The sequence below is a fragment of the Haemaphysalis longicornis genome, unplaced genomic scaffold (genome assembly GCF_048455015.1).
Source record: "Haemaphysalis longicornis isolate Haplotype H1 unplaced genomic scaffold, Haemaphysalis longicornis Haplotype H1 scaffold_19, whole genome shotgun sequence".
Classification (NCBI taxonomy): Eukaryota; Metazoa; Arthropoda; class Arachnida; order Ixodida; family Ixodidae; genus Haemaphysalis; species Haemaphysalis longicornis.
The window spans coordinates 4,065,553-4,086,387 of NW_027526288.1; the positions used below are offsets into that span (position 1 = coordinate 4,065,553).

General features: G+C 46.3%; 1 protein-coding gene across 1 annotated transcript in view; it reads left to right on the plus strand.

Moving 5' to 3' along the window:
• The window catches only part of LOC144166783 (kallikrein-4-like), a 32,870-nt gene extending 14,125 nt beyond the window's left edge, over positions 1–18,745 (plus strand). Inside the window, exons 3-8 of the mRNA XM_077696272.1 lie at positions 1,614–1,763; positions 3,196–3,293; positions 5,584–5,680; positions 6,466–6,640; positions 7,512–7,669; positions 17,936–18,745. Of these exons, the coding sequence (XP_077552398.1) occupies positions 1,614–1,763; positions 3,196–3,293; positions 5,584–5,680; positions 6,466–6,640; positions 7,512–7,669; positions 17,936–18,127 (870 nt within the window). The 3' untranslated portion in view covers positions 18,128–18,745. The remainder of the gene's footprint in view (positions 1–1,613; positions 1,764–3,195; positions 3,294–5,583; positions 5,681–6,465; positions 6,641–7,511; positions 7,670–17,935) is intronic.
• The last annotated feature ends 2,090 nt before the right edge of the window (positions 18,746–20,835 follow it).

Genomic DNA, 20,835 nt, shown 5'->3' on the forward strand with positions numbered 1-20,835 from the left:
CGTAGTGGAGGGCTCCGGATTAATTTTGACCACCTGGGGATCTTTATCGTGCGCCGAAATCTCGTACACACGGGCGTTTTTGCTTTTCGCCTCCATCAGAAAAGCGGCCGCCGCGGCCGGGAAGCGAACCAGCGGCAGATTCACTTCACCATCTAGAAGTTTTCACACACCGTGCAGACGGGAATTGGGAGGGTGACATGAACAAGATGTAGAGCCCAAGCAACGAACGTTTCAAATTCTTCTTTGTGATCGTTCAGCAGAACGTCTTAGTCGTTTTCTCACGGCTGTCAAAATTGTGAATGTTATTACAGTACTTGACGACGCCCGTCTTCCTTATCGCAACGCAAACTGCTTGCCGCCTAGTTTCATTACGAGCACCATATCAGCGCCACTGAGACTACATAGAACTGACTATTGCTTGTGTTGTGAGGACAACTGGACTTTTCTCGCCAGGCATGCAAAGCTACATCCACAGCTTGTTTTTCTTCTTACCTCTTTGTTTTGCTGCCGACTCTTTCGCCCTACTTTTTGCAGGGCATTCATTTCCTCGTCCCATTTTTTTCAGAATGACATGTAAGTGACTCACGGTAGCAGAAACCTCCTTTTTTCTAATAACGAAACGCTTCTTTGTTTCTACTATTAGGATCCGTTATAGGTGCGCTTGTAGGGAAAGGTACTGGAGACCAAACAACTGTCCCGTTAGCATATAGCATCACTATCATATCCAACTTTGAGAATAAATATGTGCGGTGCATATTTCTTACTCCCCTGTTCAAGGTTTCGCTAGGTCAAATAAACCCTTTCTTGCTTTGCTGTTCCCGGAAATTTATCTCTTCACAAGAAATAAAAATGTATTATTGGTTGTCAATCCTTTCCTCAATTGGACTCATAAAGTTACCAAATCAGTGTCTTGCGGCTCAAAACGGCTCGCAGAGATTTCCAGAACACGGGATTCACTTTTACGAAAACAACATAAAGATGACAGGAATTGAATTGCTAGCGGATTACTGCTTACAATGCCAGATCGAAGTTTATTTCATGCTGTAAGTATACAAGTGAAAAATGTTTCACCGTAAGTTTACGTTGATTTCTGTTTGCCGGCGTCCCTTTAATCAGATAGCATTTACGCTGATGCCCGACGTTTTGCTGTAACTATAACGGTGGCGACTCCAGTGCGCCACTTGCAACATCCCTCTTCAACGACTACAAATCGCATGCCCCAACCAACCGGTGTACTTCTGTAGCAATTGAAAACTGCAACCTGAAACTATTAAAATTGCAGCCTGTAGCAACTACCTGTAACAAATTAAAATAGCAAAGGGGGAGTTCCATCTTTGAACCAGTATTTATGGACGGTTTTAAACTACGCGATTACCCATTGCTTACTTTTAGAGAAGCCTGATTGTTAAAGCGTCAAAATCGCAGTTCTCGTAGCAACCGAGAAATCCCCGGCTGCCAATCGAAATGCAGTGTTCACCTCCCGATATACCTCCAATTCTTAACTAACAAGTTTGGTTCTGCAGTTCTGGTTTTAGTTGAGCAACTTCTGTTTGGAGGGCCATGTTCCGTGTTCAGTGAATGCACGACATGTTCTCTGTTCATTGTACGTGCAGGTGTCAGGGGGAGGCAGCTGCGGTCCGGAGCAGGTGTGCTGCTTCCACCTAATAGTTCGCACGGAGAAGACCGTGGAGACGCACTCCTACATCTTCCCGCAACCAGAAGTACAAACCGCACTGGCGCAGAAGGGCGAGTTTCCTTGGCAGGTATGTGGTTTCCACCTTCCTCCCTCAGCGGTCGTACTCGGGCCATTCACTGGAAACTCGTACTGCCTTATCAGAAGTAGCAAACTTGAAACGATACTTTCTGGTAGTCATTAGATTGCTTCAGGATGGTCGCGCAAACCCGCAAGAGGGCATTCCGCTTTTGAGGAAACTACACATTTCACTGGGCCGGCCGGCCCTTTTAGCAGATGTGGAAGACTTCACGGGGGACCAAAAAATAAATTAAAGTTAATAATTTTAAGCTCTAAATACACGTCTTTGTTCAGAAAATATGCTCAGGTGCAGCAGAAGGATCAAACATAACACGTGCATCTCTCTGTTTTATAGACAGAAAAGTTCTTATTTCATTGGTTATATTCACTCCAGTATCTTCTAAAAAATGATCCCGGTAATTTATCTTACCTTTTAAAGCATTTCTCCCACCGTAGGTCAAGAAATAAACTTCTCACTAAGAATTATAAAAGCCAGATGAGACTTGCTGATAATTTTATATATTTGTCAATGGCCGACCTATTTTTTTCGGACTTCAAAAATTCGGACTTGCGGGAAATTTCGAAATTTCCCGAGGAACCACCAGTTGCCCCACAGGAGTAAAGACTCGCGTATTTTTGAGACTGCTCTTTTATGCATAATATTTTTCGCTCCCCTCCAGTTCCAAAAAATAGGTCAGCTTCTCCCGTATAGCCCTGCGCCACAACAGTACCATTATATTTTTGAAAAGAAACGCTGTATGAACCTCTGAAGTTAGAAAGCGCAGAACACTGGTTAGTGGCACGAAGAGGTAAACAATATATGAAAAGACAATCCCAATGGCGCTTTTTACATACATCCAGAAAACGGAGGAAAAACGGGACAACATTTTTGCATTTTCAATTCTTGCGCACATTTACGGCAGGAATTTTGGGCGATAATAAATAATAGGCTTGATCCATCCTTTGTGAAATAAGAATTTCGGGCTCTCTCGGGAAACACGAAGTTTGGCTGAAATCCGTTTGTTGTTTTGTTCTGATAAAGAGAATGCGGTATTTTAGTCTTTGCTCAAATTTTGAGGCGAACCAACAAGCAAAATGTTTAATAAAATGCAACATTGTAGCTGTATGAAAAAATATAAATTTACTTGAAGAGCCGGGTTTCCTGTTCATTTTGCAAACTAAGCACAGCTGAGATGCTATAGTTTAATTTCACTGTCGAGGGTAGCGAACGTACTTTCCGTGACACGCATTCCGGCAATTGTATTTCTCAAAGTAAACTTGCTACAAAGTTTCTGAATAAGAGAATGTGCACAGACGCTTATGGATTTATAAATAATAAGCAAGGCAGTTGGAGCATCAAGCTCTGTTTCTAGCCAGCTTTGCATTTCCTTCCTAACTGTGTATGTTTGTTTTCAGTAATTCTGTTACTTTTTTCTCTCCAGGCGATGCTGTTTTCAACCGAAGAAGAATTCCTATGCTCCGGTGTCATCGTTGGACCAAAGACAGTTTTAAGCACAGCTGACTGCGTGCACAAATTCCAGTAAGCGCTTACTTTTCTTTGATAAAAATTTTTAGGCGTGCATTTGCTTTAGTTCAGAGAATATTTGGTACTCCTTATATGCTTCGCTGATTGACAGCCCTTGTTTGTAGTCAATTGAACAAATTAGGTTGATATAGTATAGCGACCTTGTACTCTCAAAAATCGAAATGAGTGAGAGGCGAAACAAATCGTCGTTGATTTTAGGGCGCCAACATCATCAGAAAGTTGTTGGAGGCTGGTAGCAGTAGGTTACATATTGTTATGCGAAAATCGACTTATAAAGCAAGTGTACCGCTAAATTTGAGACAGCTAATTTTTTTTTTTTCTGATGACCACTTGACCCATTGCAGCCGACGTACTTTCATTCGAATTGTAAACAGTGTCTTACAGCTGAAAATTTCACCCTTAGCTAAAGCGTTTGTCAATGTGCTCGCAGAAAGGCACACTAGGCCTAGATGGACCCATTGTATGAACAACAGGGTAAACAAACAAACAAAAAACAAACAAACAAACAAACAAACAAACGCACACACGCACACCCAGGCACATATGCAAACACAGTCGCATGCGCATAGACGCACAAACCCACGCACACATGCAGACACACACACAGACACACATACGGAAGATGCATGCAAGCGCAAATACGCTGGCAGTGGAGAGACAATCCGCTACGTCCTGAGAGTAAACGGCTTATGCCAGACTTCCTATGTTTTGATTCCACAGGGAGCTACAGTTGTAGCACTCTTTTCTACACGAGGCCCTAACGATTTTGAAGAAGGCCCCTTGAGCCATGCGTAAAATCCATCTCTACTGCCGCATCGCAGAGGCCGAAGCGCTGCCGACCACTTTTCCTCCGCCGTGCGATACGGGGGGGAGCGGCTCCTCGACGCCCAACGGGTGGCTTCTTACACCAGTTTGTTTAGCTCTATCGTTTTATGCGAGCTGAATACAAGAATTCTTCCTTCTGCATTTATATAGGCGAACTCTAGCCACGGTGGGAACGCAGATGAACAGCTGCCTGCACATCTCACTGACACCCGTCGGCGCGCGCTTTGTCGTCGTCCTCTCCTTGGTGTGGGAGTTTATCCGCGGATCGACTGCAAATAGTTTAATAATAATGCCTCACGTATTTCTCACGCGATATAGGTTGCATCACGATTTAAAAAAGAGACCCAGGTGAATAGAAATAAACACACGCGTTCCTCGGTGGCTAAGTGGGTAAGGCGCGGTGCTTCCGAGCCCTACAGCGTGGCTTTGATCCCGGCCGCGGCTGCTGTTTTCAGACAGGGGAAATGAACAAATACGTCCGTTTGTCAAGATTTCGGCGCACGTTGATGATCCCCTGGTGATCAAAATTATTCGGGAGACCTCCACATCCGCGCGCCTCGTAACCCTAGTGTAGCTTAGGAGCGTTAAAATCCCAACATTTGAATAATGAATTGCCCTCGCCAATGTGTGCTTGTGTGCATGTCTCGCATACATGAAAATACCTGCTTCCTTCGCACAGTTTGGCTTCTTTTTTTCGCTACACCCTATAAAATACTCGCGCTTTCTGCCCAGCAAAATCCAGTCCGTTATTGGTACATTGTTCGTCACGAAAAATAAAGGTCTGCTTGGCATATGCCGTGATCCTCTCCCAAAATAGGAATATGGCGCCAACGTGAGAAGTGCGCACCCCGAAGATTCGCACGGCTTATTTAATGTCACAAGTACGGACCGTAAGGTGGGGTGCCCTGATGCCCGCGGGCTCGCAGGCGACGAGACACCCTTCCGCAGCTTTTGCTGGAGAGTACTGCAGCGTCCGTTAAATGATGTGCTCACCGACATATATTTGGTAGCGGGGTACCTGGGACCATGACAGCTCCCCCTTCAAGCATTATCGACTCTCGAAATTTTTTGTTAAAGGATTCGCGTCTGTAGAGATGATACTTCACAAGTTGGTATGAGGGATCCTATGGGAGAGATTCCTCGCAGCCGCTTGGCTACATAGCGCAGGAATTCCCTGACTTTTTTTGTGCCAGTGGGGATAAGCTGAGCTTCTTTTCGTGGCATTGTAATGTCATGGATAGTGGTAAAATTCTTAGTGTTACTGTTCTTCAATTTTAGTGAGGCGCGGTAGTATTATGTTACTGTGATTTTAAACAGTTGACATTGAAGATCGTCCTGCTGCAAATATATGCACTTTTTCTCCAACACTATAATTAGGAGTTTCAGAAAAGCGTACTTAGAATGTAGGAAATCCTGAATCTGTTTGAACATACCAATATTTCGTTTTCATTCATTGCAGGGGAGACAAGGCATCAAAACTTTTTGTTCGGCTCGGTGTTTTGGACCGGAGTGTTTTGGAAAATTCCCCCATTCACCAAAACTACACCGTTGACAAGGTAAAAAAACACTGTTAAAAACGCAGGACCGAATGTGTTTTTTTTCGAACAGCTGCCTTGAAACGTACTGCGTGAAGTGTTGCCTTAAGAGAAGGAAGGAAGGAAGGAAGGAACAAAGGTAAAGGAAAGGCAAGAATGTCAACCAGTCTGTGGCCTAGTTTGTCATCCCACACGTGGGGAAGAGGAAAAATGGAAAAAGAAGATAAAAACAGTAAAGGAAGGGATGGTAAGGGCAGAATGTAAAGAGGTGTGGTCAGCAATTTGACACTATAGACGATAGAGTTAATTAACTCCATAGTGAGTAGTCTTTTGGGCTACAGTCTTCCGTGCAAGTTTGTTGTTTTTAGGAAGAACAGGAGCGCTTTTGTCGCCTTGTGCGTAGATGACACAGAAGGCCTGTGGCCCAGAATTTTATTTTTATAAGTGCTTGGATGCTCACCAAAGACAGCTCAAAATGTTGCATCGCCGTACGGTGATCGAGTTGGAATTTTTCATCCAGAAGTGGTTAGTTTCTTTTTCGACATTATAAATAAACCATCCAAGAAAACACAAGTATGCTAAAATAAATGAACTCTGCTCTTTCAATGTCTGTTTTAAGGCGCACTGCTTTAAATTCATGTTAATTCGGTCACAGAAGAAATATTCGCCAATCTCACGTTTCGGGCTTTACACAATCTGTTTTCCCATGTATCAAGATCTTTCACTGTGTGCAATACAAAATGCTTCTAGAGAAGTTGATAATTTTATGCTTTCTGAATGATGCAACAATCGCATTCCCTTCACAGGTCATCGTGCATCCCAAATTCCGGTCGGCCCAGATCCGGAATGTCGCCGTGATAAAGCTCCGCGAAGAAGTGGCCACCACGCCCACCATCGGCCGCATTGTCCTTGCAGAGCCTGGCGAAGGATCTTTCGTAGGCAGTCAATGCGTCATCAGTGGCTGGGGCAAGAACTTGAAACGTATGTGCTTTTTCAACCATCTGGATTTGCTTACTCCACTGGAGGCTGTTTCGAGATGGAAACTGGGTCCCATCCTCTCGCAGTCCTAATAATTTCGCGTGATATTTTTTTCCTTTTCACTAAGGGAAGGCCACTGAATAAGACTATTTTCCAGCTGCATCATGAATGATACTGATGAAAACACTCAGGCAGCAGTTCCTGTGCCCTGACCATCAGTTTGTACAGAAGCTGTTGTTAACAATGTTTCCTAAACCAGCGAAAATTATGGTTTGTTGCCTCGTTTTTTTACTGTCTTGTGTGGGATGCAATAGGTAGGCTATGAGGATTGTTTCGAACCCGTATGTTTGCAAATACCGTATTTTATTTCTACTATGGAAACTTTTTAACGCAGCATCAGCAAACTCGTTCTTCGGCAGGGTGTCAATTACTGCTTTATTCGTTAGCCTATTGCACTTGGCGCAATATGTGGTATTTCATGCCGTAATACAAGCCCCACTTTGCCGGAAAAATTCGTCGCCTTAAGTCCTCCTTACCCAGAAAATTTAAATATCTGCTACGAAAGAAATGTTTTAAAAGGCATTGGTGTTTAAACAACATTTCGATTTCTAGACTTAGTCCGTCCATTTTATAATTTTTGGACGTGTTTTGCCGCCACACTACTAACATACCTTGGTTAACAGTCGTTACTGGAGCCATGCAATCGATTTCAGTAGGAATGTTCCAGAGAAACCAATTGCATCCGCAATTTGCTTGCTGTGTACTCGATAGGATGCCGTATATCGTAACTACCGGCAGACGTCGCTTTCTAAATGTGTCGTGAGAATACACTCAACAAGAGTAAAGAAAGCCCACTACTCTTTGACGTATGCAGGCGGCTCTCTGTCATCAGTCCTGACCAAGGCAAACGTCACCATACTGGATAAGCGGACGTGCGAGGGCCTTCTCAGGAAAACCAAACTCGGCCCCTCTTTCAAGCTGGATGAAGGCTCCATGTGCGTCGCTGGAGATGGTGGAGCCGCCGCCTGTCAGGTGATGAGCGTTTATGAATCACGTGCTGTCTACGTCCCCTATTCGGTGTATCTCAGTAGTGAAGGCACGCCCAGGACTGCATCGTTTTTAAGTGCATTAGGAAAAAATCCTTTAGTCGCAAGGCAGTGCTTGTAGCTGCTGAGCAAAAGAAAAATAATTTTCGTTCACTTTATCAAAGGCATGATAAGGAGGTCATATAAGGTATTCGGTGCTGCTCCTCTCGAGGGACACGTAAGAACATACGTACCTTGGCCGACATTTTGCGAATATAGTTTGAGAAGTGAAGATAATAGCGCCATGCCGATCGCAGAGTCACATTGGGGGACGTAAAACTAAGAACTGGTTTTACCCCATGACGCACCAGTGCCTCAATTGGGCGCTGACACACCCAAAATTTTCATGACAAAATTACCGCAACTGTGGGAGTCCTTTCTCCTTAGTCCTTAGTACCGCTGTAATTAGCGTTACAATTAAGTGATAGAATTATCACAGTTCTTGCATCACCCCGATTACAACGCTACAATCCAGAGTAAACGGCAAAAACTTGTGAAAGTTAGACTATTATAACAGCGCTGCAATGCAAAATAAGCGACCAAACTTTGGAATGGTTAGTGTAGTGTATAAGCCCCAAAAACATCTTTTATATGTTGCCTTGAAGTGAATTTCCTTGCGTGTCGTTCCCTCCACATAATAAAAGTGGTGCTTGCTGCTCTCCATACGGTAGTCCTCGAAATTCAGGTTACTTAAATAAAAATGCGAAATTTATAGCGGCGATTCATATATCCATTTCACAGAGTTTAGAAAAAAAACGATATCTTCACCGGGGGTCAACCAACTATCGCCAGAAGGTGAAAAGCTCCAAGTAGATTTTACTTACGAGCATATCTCCATTTTGTCAAATAAAAGCTACGTTTACAATGGTTTGTAGGGATCCTTTGGTACTCTTAGGTTAAGGTGACCGGGTACTCAAATAGTGTGGCTGTAATTTCTGCATGAATTATAAAACTCCAATGTTAAACCATAGTGCATTTTTTTCGCTTATTTCCCCCCGGTCTAATCTCAGCAGTGGTGAGGCACACGGAAAAATTAAGGTTTGAGAATTTGCCTAAAAAATTAGGTTTAATGAAAAGATCGCCATCAGAATAACTGGCAAATAATCCGTAGTGCAGGGGAAAAGCCTCCACTATCATGTATTAATTGGTGATATTTTAAGTTGTTCGAATCCACTCGTAGCCCCCGGTTTTTTTATCAAATTCTTCAAGCAGGCTTATTGTTTCCTGCTCTTTGCTCTGAACCTCAGTACGCGTTCTTCGATCCGTGGGTAAAACCAGCTGCTATCCACGTCTTCCCTTGGCTAGTTTGGCTGGCTTCATTTGCCGATGGAGATGTTTAGTGGGGGCAATTATTTGTTTCTATTAGTGGCATCCGGAATACTGCTTTCTTGCAAACACTACATATCAGTGACAAATACACCCTTCTGTATGCCTGTTGTATGACTGATTTAAAGTGTACCTTTTTGGGAATAGGCATTTACTTTTTTGTCGTAATTGCTAAGAAGCACTAACTCTTTCGCTACCGCAGAAAATTGACCAATTTTGGGGGGTCCAAGAAAACATTTTTTTTTCTGCTAAAAAATTATTTAGGCACTAATTGCAGGAGCACAAAATGCAGATTATTTAACGGCCTTTCCAATAACACCAGTTTTTTAAAGGTTTTCATATATCATAGTTGTGAAAAAAAAATATCAAAATCAAAAGTTTTGTCAAGTTGTCGAAAAAAATGATAAAAAAGGAGTTGTGTATATCAAACCACCGGTAGTAGAAAAAAATTAGAATATACATTTTGCAGGGAAACATTTCAGGGAAAATGTCGACTTGCGCGGAACAGTTTTTCAGATATAAAAAAAAATGTTAGCACGCACGGTGCTCGTGTCATGCGGTGAAGCCCAACCTCTAATTCAAACTGTGCAATTTTGGGTGGTTCCTTGGAATAAATCTGGCGGTTTGACGTTATCAGAGGCACCAATTTGTCCCCACATAACGTAAAAACATCTTGTCAATGGCTGACTTTGCATTTACAGCGAGCACAATATTTGGGACAAGCACGCGATGCAGAAAAAAACATGCATGAAGTTGAAAACGGAACGCCGTGGCTGATGTTTGTTGTCGTTCACGGTCAGTTATCTCTCAAAACATAAAGCTGAGCTTTATTATCATCTTCTTACTCGCAATTGTAGCCTTGCTCGCAAAAATGAGGTACGATGAGCTAGAATCGTCCCCTGCGATATTTGGCCGAGTAGCAGTCGCGCGCTAAAAAAGATCAGCACAACGAGCCTCCTCTATTGCAGCGCCACCTAACATTTTTCAAATGAAACAGTACAAAAACTTATCAGAGACTCCGTCCGAATAGACAGTTCAACTAAGCAGCAACATTAGACACCCGGATATACCCTCGCATGAAAACGAAACTGGAAGGCGAACAGCTGGCAGTGTAAGGCCGGTTTGAAGCGCTGTCCTCGGCGGAACAGATATCTGGTGACTGGGTGTGACCTTTTGACTTGCATCTGAAGTTCTTATCGCAGAAATCAGGTTAGGGTGGGGGGAAATGAGGAGCGGCGTGCTTTGTTCGAGGATCAGTCGCGGACGCTTCAGGCGCCATGGCAGTTAGCCTTGAAGTTGGGTAACTGCGTAGTTGCGCTAAATATGAATTTCGCGATGCAGAAACGAAACCGAAACTGTTGTAAACTGTTTGGGAATGGTCCTGGGGTAAGTAGAACTACCAGAGTACTTAGGACAACTTGCGCAAAGGCAATAAAACTGCCTAAAATCATAAAGTAGCTTTGCAACCAGGCACTGTTTGACATTTTCAGCCGATTTCTGGGATTATTACTGTCAGAGCGTGAACCTGACGATTGAAAATCGTTTGCTAGTTCCCCATTCACGCCCTGATAGCAAAAAACAAGCGCTGGTGCAGAGTAATTACGAGTTGCACGCATTCTTCGTTGGTAGCCTTGAGGCGCGATGACCACGCCCCTTTTCCACAACTAGGTGATTCAAAAGCGTGTCAAAAATCACGTTTCCGTTGCAAAAATTAAAACAAAACTGATTTTGAAGGGCCATTTTCTGATGTAACTCCGAACAGCTTTACTTGTTGGAGAAACGCCTGGAACACTATGAAAAGGCGCTCCCAAAAGTATCGATCAAATTGATCGATTTTGATAGGCGCGGTAGCGAAAGAGCTAATGAGGTGCCACCATCATCAATGACGCAACATCTGCAAGTGAATTTCTATACTTCTCTTTTTGTTAAAAATGCACTAATTGACTAAAGAGGAACTTAGTTGTGATTCATTTTGGTCGGTATAAAGGCACATTTCTATCGCAGGCGCTAGATCTAACGTAGAGCACAAGTCTGTATGTAGAAGCTTGTACTGACTCTGGCAGTATTTTCAGTGTCATATCAATCAATCAATCAATCAATCAATCAATCAATCAATCAATCAATCAATCAATCAATCAATCAATCAATCAATCAATCAATCGATGAATCGATCGATCAAAAGTTGATCAAATGATTACTTTTCAACACAAACTTGAGGTTACAAAAGACGAAAATTAGCTTCATACTGTTTCAGTGTGCCTGACGACACTTCGGACGGCAGCGTTTATGCAATACAGGCCAAGTCAATTTTGCCCATTTACAGCCTATAATCTGCCTGCAGCCCTTTGTGAAATTATTTCTGCATCAAGAAAATATTTCAGTAAAGAACGAACAATCCTGCCTTCTCTCCAAATAAAAAAATAAATGTAACAGAATTAGGCCCAACAGTAGTTTTGCTGTGGCTGGACTCATGAGCACCCGGAAATAATTCTTCAATCCTTTTACTGCTCCCAAAACGTATGCGTTGGTTTCATATGAGGACAGCCAGCACTGCCGCAGGCGCCACCACCACTCGGAAATCATCCAGTCGCTCCGCTTGCCCCAAGACGCTGAGAAGTTTGTCTAGCGTCGGCAGGCGAATGTTCGCTGTGTTTGCTCGCCCCGTTCTGATTTAGCTGCAATTTTATCAGAAGAGCTGTTTCGGCTTGTGACAAGTATGTGGTGCTGCCCCCCCCCCCCCCCCCCCCCTGACGCTAATTTTCGTTGGCCGCTAAGATTCGTGGCCCCGCAAAGCTCTGTAGTCAACACTGTGTTTGACTGGCCAATAATTACCGACCGTGACCACCAGCAAGCTGCGGGTGGTCACTCGGCTGGAGGGTACCACGACTTTCCAACGTTGACGAATGCGAGGCAAATCGGGACACTGACGAAGAGGGAAGACGCCCACGGACCGACTGAAGCCACCGAAAGCGGCGAGACAACGCCCCCACGCCTGCCGCCATTACCGCCACGCCGCTGTACGGGAGGCTCGAGCCGTTCGAGGGTAAAGGGTCCGTCTGGCAAGTGTACGAGGAACAAGCCCGCGTGTTTTTCCGGGTGAACGACATGCCCACGGCGAAACAGCGGGACATTTTCCTGTCCAGCTGCCGGACCCGCGTCTTCCGTCTCCTGCTTGACCTCCTCAAGCCGGCCACGCCGCATGACAAGTCACTGGGTGAGCTGCTCACGACGCGACGCTCGCACTTCAGCCCGGCCCCGACCACGTTAATGGAGCACTTCCGCTTCAACAACCGGAGCCGCCGAGAAGGAGAGACTCTCGCGAAGTTCGTCGCAGCGCTGCGAGGGTTAGCGAGTGGCTGCGGCTTCGTGGACCAGCTTGACTTGCTGCTCCGGGACCGTTTTGTCTGCGGCATAAATGACCCCGCCATGCATACGCGACTGCTGGAGCTTCCCGACCCCTCGCTGGATGACGCCGTTAAGGCACGACGCCGTGAAGGCAGTGCTGGCGATGGACACTGCGCCGAAGGATGCAGGCGAGATAGCACGTGCGGCCGGCTCACCGTTGACGGAAGCGGCAGTCAGCAAGATGGCTACACGGCGTGGCAGGTGCATTCATTGCGGTGGCGACCCCCCCCCCCCCCACCTTCACAGTTCCAGTTCGTGCAAGCACAGTGCTTCGCGTGTGGAAGAACTGGGAACATTGCCCGAGCGTGCCGAGGGGGGAAGGCGAACGTGCAGCAGCAGTCGGGGTCAAGCAATGCTCCACGCAAGCCCACGGCCAAGGGAGCCGGCGCAAGGGTAGGCGGCAGGAACTTGCAGCAGCAGCTTCGTGTTCCTCAACGGCCAGGCTGCACGTCGTGGCCGACGACCCGCCGATTTTTGACATGTGGAACACAAGCCTAGTTGAGTCGTTGGTGTCACCGTACATGTTAACCGTCGAAATCTGCGAGCAACCCATTTCCATGGAGGTGGACACAGGGGCCAGGGTGTTGGTCATGGCAGGGACACTCTTCAAGCGCACTCTGGAGTGTCCATCGAGGCTTCGGGATCATGCTGCACAGCTACTCCGGACAGCGCTGCCAGTTCGAGGGTCAGGCCCAGGTCATCCTTGGAGACAGGGAGGCAACCCTGGCCATTTACATATCATCAACGCTGCTGGGTTGGAACTGGATTCATGCCTTCGGTGTTTGGTTTTCGGAGTACGAGGAAGCTGCACTACATGTGGTGGAAGATGTGTCAAGCGTCCTGACCAAGTTCAAGGCCCTGTTGCAGCCCGGTGTTGGCACGTTCACTGGCACGGCGGCTAGCATCCCTGTCCCGGAGGGAGCCGGGCCGCATTTTTTCAAGCCGCGCCCACTGGCGTTCACCCTGAAGGATGGCGTCACCCAGGAGCAGCAGCGGTTACAGCGAGATGACATCCTAGTGCCCGTCAAATCGTCATAGAGGGCCGCTCCCATCGTGCCAGTCCTCAAGCAAGACGGCAGTAGCAGGATCTGCGGGGACTTCAAAATCACCATCAACCCCGTCGCTACCGTGGAGAAGTACCCGCTGCCCCGGATTGGATATCTCTGGCCGGCGGTGTGCGGGGACAGAAGTTCACCAAGCTTGACCTCAGACATGCTTACCAGCAGCTGGTGCTCAAGGAGTCGTCCCGGAAGTATGTCACCATATCGACAACATTGCAACTCTTTCAGTACACGCGCCTATCGTTCTGCGTGGTCTCAGCACCTGCCATTTTCCAGAGGGAGATGAACAACCTATTAAGGGGTATGAAGCACGTGGTGGTGTACTTGAACGACATCCTGCTGACCGGCAGAGACCGCGAGGACCACCTGCAGAACCTGCGGGTGGTCCCCTGTGTTTGGCGGGCCAATAAACACCGACGAGCGCAGCAGCTGGCGGTCGGCCACCGTCACCACCAGCAGGCTGCGGGTCGTCACTTGGCTGCAGGTTACCGCCACCCTACGACGTTCACGAATGCGGGGCAAATGGTGACAATTAAGGCCGGCACAAATCCGCCTGGTGTTGACAGAAAACCCCGATCGCTCGTGAGCGCGTTCCTTGTGGCGACCCCCCCCCCCCCCGGCATCCCCGGCGTGAGGCGCCGGGTACAACCTTCGCGGAGTGGCTTGAGCAAGAAAACAAAAAGATACCGAGCGCACGTGAGCGCATGCAGCGCGGAGCATTCCCGGTGTCGTCCAGACCTGCACGTGGGCTTACGCTACCTCAGGAGCTCCGGCATTTCCCGTCTTCGTCTTAAAGCGAGCGGCGTGTCACGTGCCCACCACGGCAAAGATGATGGCGACGAATCTGCCAAGCCATCGCGTCACAATCCACACATGGAGGCGACGACCGGATCAGCTGACGAAGACGTGGATTCCTACCGAGGCGAGGAAGCTCTACAAGAAGATTTTCCCTACGCGGCATTGCATTCGGAAGACGACAACGAAAGGGATGACGGCGATTGCTGCTAAATAAAACGTTGTACGTACTTGAATGGCCATTACTTTACAGTGCCGTCCACCACAGCTTTGCACTGCAGGAATCAGACAGCTCCCTCACTCCTGGAATCCCCTGTGAGTTTTTGAACAAGCTAGGCTTACCCCCGGCTCTGCGGTTTCTCCAGCCTTGCATATGCGAATATCGGGCATTGATGTGGGAAGCGCGATCTGTAGGAGGCAAATTTGCGGCAAAGGTTTGTTTGAGTTGAGACCAGGGATGTTAAGTCTTCTGCACAGGGTTGAAAGAGTGCAGGAAGTCCAGGGTGCCCAGGGAAGAAATTTTTTACTGAAGGCTCACCTACGCCTCACAGCAGTTCATCCAGCGTCCTCATTTCGTCAACCGGCCAAGCGCTCACCTACCGCGTTTAAAGATTGACCTCATCCCCGTCTGCCGAGCTCCATGAACTTAAAAAAAGCCCTGCGCTACATTCTTCGTCAGCTACCAGCAGAATGGGCTATATTCACGCAATCGAAGGCGGCGTTGCAAACCTTGCGACATACCAGCTGCTTCAGCCATAATGAGCACGTATCCCATGACGTCACCTACCTGCACCATCTAGCCTACGTCGCCGGGCACCGTGTGACCTTACCATGGATACCTGCACACTGCAATATTGTCGGAAACGAGAAAGCGGATGAGGGAGCTCTCAGAGGGCTATAGCTCCAAAACTTAAGGAAATTTTTTTTTCACATGGAACAAGTTCACGGCGCTAGAGAAGGAGCTTGTCTTAGAGGAACAAAACCGCCTCTGGTCTTTCCTTGAAACTCGGAACCCTTTCCTGCCCCATATTGACTCTGGATACAGAATGAGGCTGCCAGAGAGGATTGCACGTAGGCTTGAAACTGTTTACCACCGATTGCATCCCAACGTAGCACTTACGAAGTCCTACCGCCATCGCCTCGGTCTAACAGCAGATCCCTATTGTGACAACTGCGGATGCCGGAAACAGTTGAGCACATTTTGCTATATTGTCTGGCGTACAGGCAGGAAATAAATCACCTCGCACAAAAGATTGAGTGTCCCAAGTGCGGATCTATATCTTTGAAAGCTCTCCTTGGATCCTGGTCCGCTGCATCATCTCAGCGAAAAATAGTGGTTGCCATATTTGATTATCTACATGAAATCGGCGTCACAGAGACAATCTACAACTTGCTATTCTCACCTGTGAGAGTATGTGGACTTTTACGTCCCCCACGCAAAGTTTGATGTTCATGTTTTCACCTCTCCTTTTTTTCTCTCTCTTCCGCCCACTTCCGTTACTGTCGTTACTCCTTTGTCTAAATCTTCGCAGAGTAGCATTAGGCGGGAACATGCCGGCAAACCTATGTTCTTTCATCTAATAAAGATGTCTCTCTCTCTCTCTCCAGCCGTGCAACATTAGTACAAGCTGCGCCAATTTTTTAACCTAGCAGTAAACGATATTTCATCCTATCTTCGTAAACGTACACTGCCTGGCTTCATGGGCAGTTTTCATTTTTTTAGATTTACCCCGTCTTACTCCTGCTGTGGTCGATAACTGCACCCGCGTCCTCTGGATTTATCTAATCGTAATGTTTACTCATTTTTTAGTTTCATTGTTTTTTTACGTTGAAGTTAATGCATTACACCGGTGGGGGCTACGTAGAAAAAAAAAAAAAAAACTACAAATGGAAGCAACTACGCGTCACCAAGAGTGTGCAATATTAAATCTGTTAATTGCGCTACAACGCACAGAAAAAACAATGAATAGTCCACTCACAGTAAAAGCACAATTGTGTTGTCCGTTCCGCAACTTGGTAAATACTTGCATGGGCTTTAAAAAGTGCTCCAGAATGAGTAGAAATTAAAATGCGGAAAGACATTATGCACCGTAGTTTTTAAGGGGCAACGCTTTGAAATCCTCTAAAATATGAAAGCGCGAAGGGAATACTATAACAAATCTGAACATACGTAGCTAGAGGATGCAAGCCTGCAAAGGAAGGGAAACGCGGATGATTCCGAGTACACAATAAATTCATTTTTTGCGCTATAATGTGCGGCACATGGTGGAAACCGAACACTGGAATTAAAAGCACACAAAAATTAAACAGACGTTTTGTATTCTACACTGTGGAGGAGGCGGTGCAAATTTGTTAGAAGGTGTTGAAAGCACAGCTACTAAGTTACTGGTCAGTCAAAATCCGGCTTGTATGTTACCAGAGAGTTGCACAATGAGAGCCCCTGTAGCAAAAGAGTTAATTTAGTTTGGTAACTTCTCTGTCAGCTTATTTTTTTTCCTTCAACTCATGGGCATGTTGCTATCGTCGTCACATGCGATCAGATAGTTTTTTGTCGCGTGATCTTTTTCCCTCAATATATACGTTCGTTCCTCCTCTAGCTAGTACTCCAACTGTAACGTGGAAAAATGCAGGTGGTACCGGAAAAGATAGTAAATCGTGTCAGCCGTCGTTTACTAAAAGTGTGTGAGGGGGGGGGGGGGCAGCCGACAATAGCAGAAAGTGTACGACTGTCAACCAAAGTGAGTTTGGCAATGCCTATGTAGATGTATACCAGAGGCAATGGTATTTGCCATAAATTGTGTAATGTGCATTTCGACCACCCGGAGCAGGCTCGAAGACTGTTTCACTGTTAACATTATTGTAAGCGTTCGCGATTGCGGGTTTGACTTGTTAATTAAAAAGGATTGCAAGCGGTTAAACTTTCTCGAGATGGAATTAGACTGTATAATCGGTTTGCCGCGCTGCAGTAACACATGATCGCCCTTGACTACGACTTCATCCACAGGGACGATGTCAGTGGCGTCAAAACAGTTCTCGCAAACTCGCACATATATGAAGTCATATATGAAGTATCGCACATAAATGAAGTATGAAGCTGAAGTCATCCGTTTCATGCCACAGAATGACCCGCTTCCCTTTCTAACGCTGCTGTCCATTGTTGGGTGAACAGAACAAAGAAACCTTTCCCTTCTAGCCCTGCACCGGAGAGGAAGCCAGGGAAACAACACATGTTTAACGTCGTCCTTCAAATGACTCAATCAGACCGCATAGTTATAAATAGCGGAAGAACTTTATTGAGACGCTTGACACCAATGGGAATGGTTTCTTCAACTTATCTGTATTTTTCGTGGCTGAAGTTTGTTTCTCTTACGGTCCACTGCAGTGACAGCCCTAGAGGATATGAACTGAAAGAATGCAAAGAAAAAAGATTAGGCAGTCTTGTTATGTCTCGCTAAATGCGTAAATCGTGCTTGGGGAGGAAGAATTAAATGCGGCCACACAGGTGCACGTAAATATGTTGAAAACTTCAAAGAAATATTTGATGAGAAACGTTTGCTTAGAAACTGCTTAGGTACCGTCGCTGTTTTGTCAAACTAATAAGCGAGATTGCTGTCTCCTGCATTTAGGGCGACGAAGGTGGGCCCCTGGTATGCCGGCGCCGGAGTGAAGATCGACCAGTCCTGGTGGGCCTCGTCTCGTACGGCGACCTTCACTGTGGTCAGCTGGGCGTGCCCGCCGTCTACGCTGACGTCGCGAAGAACATGGAGTTCATAACGGAGGCCACAGGACTGCCCCGTGAGAGGTTCACCAAGGCGTAGACCTTGCGGATGAAGACGAAGGAGCACCCGGCAGTTCCTCAACCTTTTCACCTTACCTCGGTAGTCTCGGCTTCAATGCCCAGAAACACACATGTACCAAAGCGCAGGCGCCACCATCAATGCAAAAGGACACTTCAAAGCGTCCAAGGCGTGGCTCTCTATGGCGCGGCAGCTTTTGCTTCATAATAACGGCGTAGAAGGCGCTTGGCAGTTTTTAATAATGACAAAATTCTTACTGAATGAGCCTTTTTGCGGCACGTGATGAAATATCGCAAGACCGGAAACTCATCTAAAATAATATGCTGTGGTGTTCATAACAGTATAAAGATATTAGTTTGCGACGGGCCTGACAGTTCGATGCCACTAGAAACCTCTGTACTGTAGGCTATTCGTCGTAAGTGGCAGTCTCGCAGGGAGGTCATGTGCCGTGGAAATTCATCAAAGATCACTATTCTAGTAAAGTTTAAAGAAAAAGTGCCTTGCTAACGCCATAATTAGAGCCCGAGTGCATTCGAATCGATGCGGTTTCGGAACAATGGCCACTAGCGTCTAGTGTCACTGAGTGTTCATACAACTGTGTAATTAAGTATTTCATTGAATAAATTTTTATTAAACGAGCTTTGCGTGTTGATGTTATGCATCAACCGGGTGGAGAGCTACGCTAGTTCTGGATGTCCTAGCTGCGGCTGGCTGTCCGAGCACTCTTCAGTAGTTTTTGGTGGGTCACAGAGCCCGTGTTACTTACAGTATTTGAGAAGGGCTGGGGTATGTTGGATCTCTGACGACAAGGGGTTAGGGTATAGAGCGTTAGCCCGCTGCGCCGAGAAATAACTGAAGAATGCGCTGAAATAACCTGTATACTACGTTGAGACCTCACCTTTTGTGTCTCATTAATGTTTTCTACCGGATTTCAAAGACTTCAGGTTGGTTAACTTAAGATTTGCTGACCATCAGCAACAGCCCTATTTCGCCTGCTTGTGCGCTTTCGCCGTGCGGGTATAGTTCTTGCCGTGCTTCTGTTTTACGCTTTACGCTGAAAGCTTTGGTCGATAATGATTTTTTATTACCTAATAAACCTTCCGTAACTCCTCTTGTGCTGTTAACTGAGCTCATATTTTGTACAAGCGTAGCTGGTCGCACACTAATATGCAGGTTGAGACTCCGGGACACAAATTGGCGCCAAAGCAAACGGCAGAAGCATCGTAAACCTAAATACGTATCGCATGTGTTGAGCTGTATGAATTTCATGGACCTTACTACGCATAACAGAACTAACAGAACAAAGCCGCATTCATTATGACACGAATTTTGTCTTGGCGCAGCTTTGAATTCTCGATCTATTCACGCCAACTGTTCGGTCGATCGGCATTGTTGTCGTCTTCGGTAAGCGAGCTATTCACGCCACGTGGGTTTACGATCAGCCGACGTGTTCGCGTCGCCGTCGGTGAAGTGTGACAAGGCGGTTTGCCAATTCGTAATTGGCGTCGCCGTCGTGTCACCGTCGTGTAGGCCTAGCCAAGGCGCGCCTTATCGAGAAACGTGGTAATAGTGTAAAATGATAAATATGGGCGAATATGATAGCGTTGGGCGTGCTCAAGGAAGCGCTAATTAACCAATGGGGCCACCACGACTCGTCTACGCTAAGTAGACGACGTTTGTCTTCGCGGAAAGTGAGAGAAAAAGCCGTGGAATAGAAAGATTTTTGCTTCGTGCTGCACATAAGAGAATAGATGACGTACATGCGGGAAAATGGCGGAGCCCAAAAACACGCCGGAAAGGGTGGGAACGCGGCAGCAAACATTGCCAGCAAAGCGTGAGCTTTCTGATGCCAGCAAAAAAAGTTATACGTGGCACAGAGGATGTTTACCACCCGAACAAACGATTGCGCTAGTTGATTTAATGCACTAAAAATAACTTTCAGTGCTCCTTACAGGCTAATATTGAAGACGATAGGGTTTTTTGGCTGACAATGGCAAATACACATCTGTTGATATACACTGCATCATCTTTACTTACTTAGATGGCGTATAAATAAAGGTAACCCTCCGCCTCGTTGTGCGATTACGGTTGCATGTTGCCACCTCGAAGCGACAAGATTTTTGTTGTGTATTGCTACAAGAATTTTCAACCTGGTCATATGTGAATGTATTGCCCTATATCTCGGGTCAGGATGATGAAATGACAGTGAGGACAGTGCCTTACGAGTGCCGGCTCCCAAAAAGTAACAAATTACGTGCCTACGTGCCTCATATCGCGTACGTGCGCGGCCAAAGGCTAATTAAAGTTTACGTCGCGCCAAAACCGCAGGCTCCAAGTTGTCAAAAAAAAAAGTTCGCCGTACGGACAAGCAACCGCTTATCGCCACTATAGTGAGATAAAGTCTGCCCAGACCACGCTGATTTGCGTTCTACGCCTGAACAAGCACAAATGCAAAGCGACGCTGTGGGCCGAGGAGGTCACCGCCTCTACAAGAATTCCCAGCAGTATACACCCTTGCCAGAACGCGATGATGTCGACATGATGGCTCTTGATGACCGATTTGCTCATCTCTTAGCCGAGTCACCAAGCTCCGGCTGCGGTGCGAGTGCGTGCTACACGTGGTGCTTCGTTAAATAGAGATTTGTACAAACAATAAAAAAACATCTTGCAGTAGTAATACGACGTTTTTAACACCTCTTCGAAGCTTTCTGCCAATGAAAAATGACGCC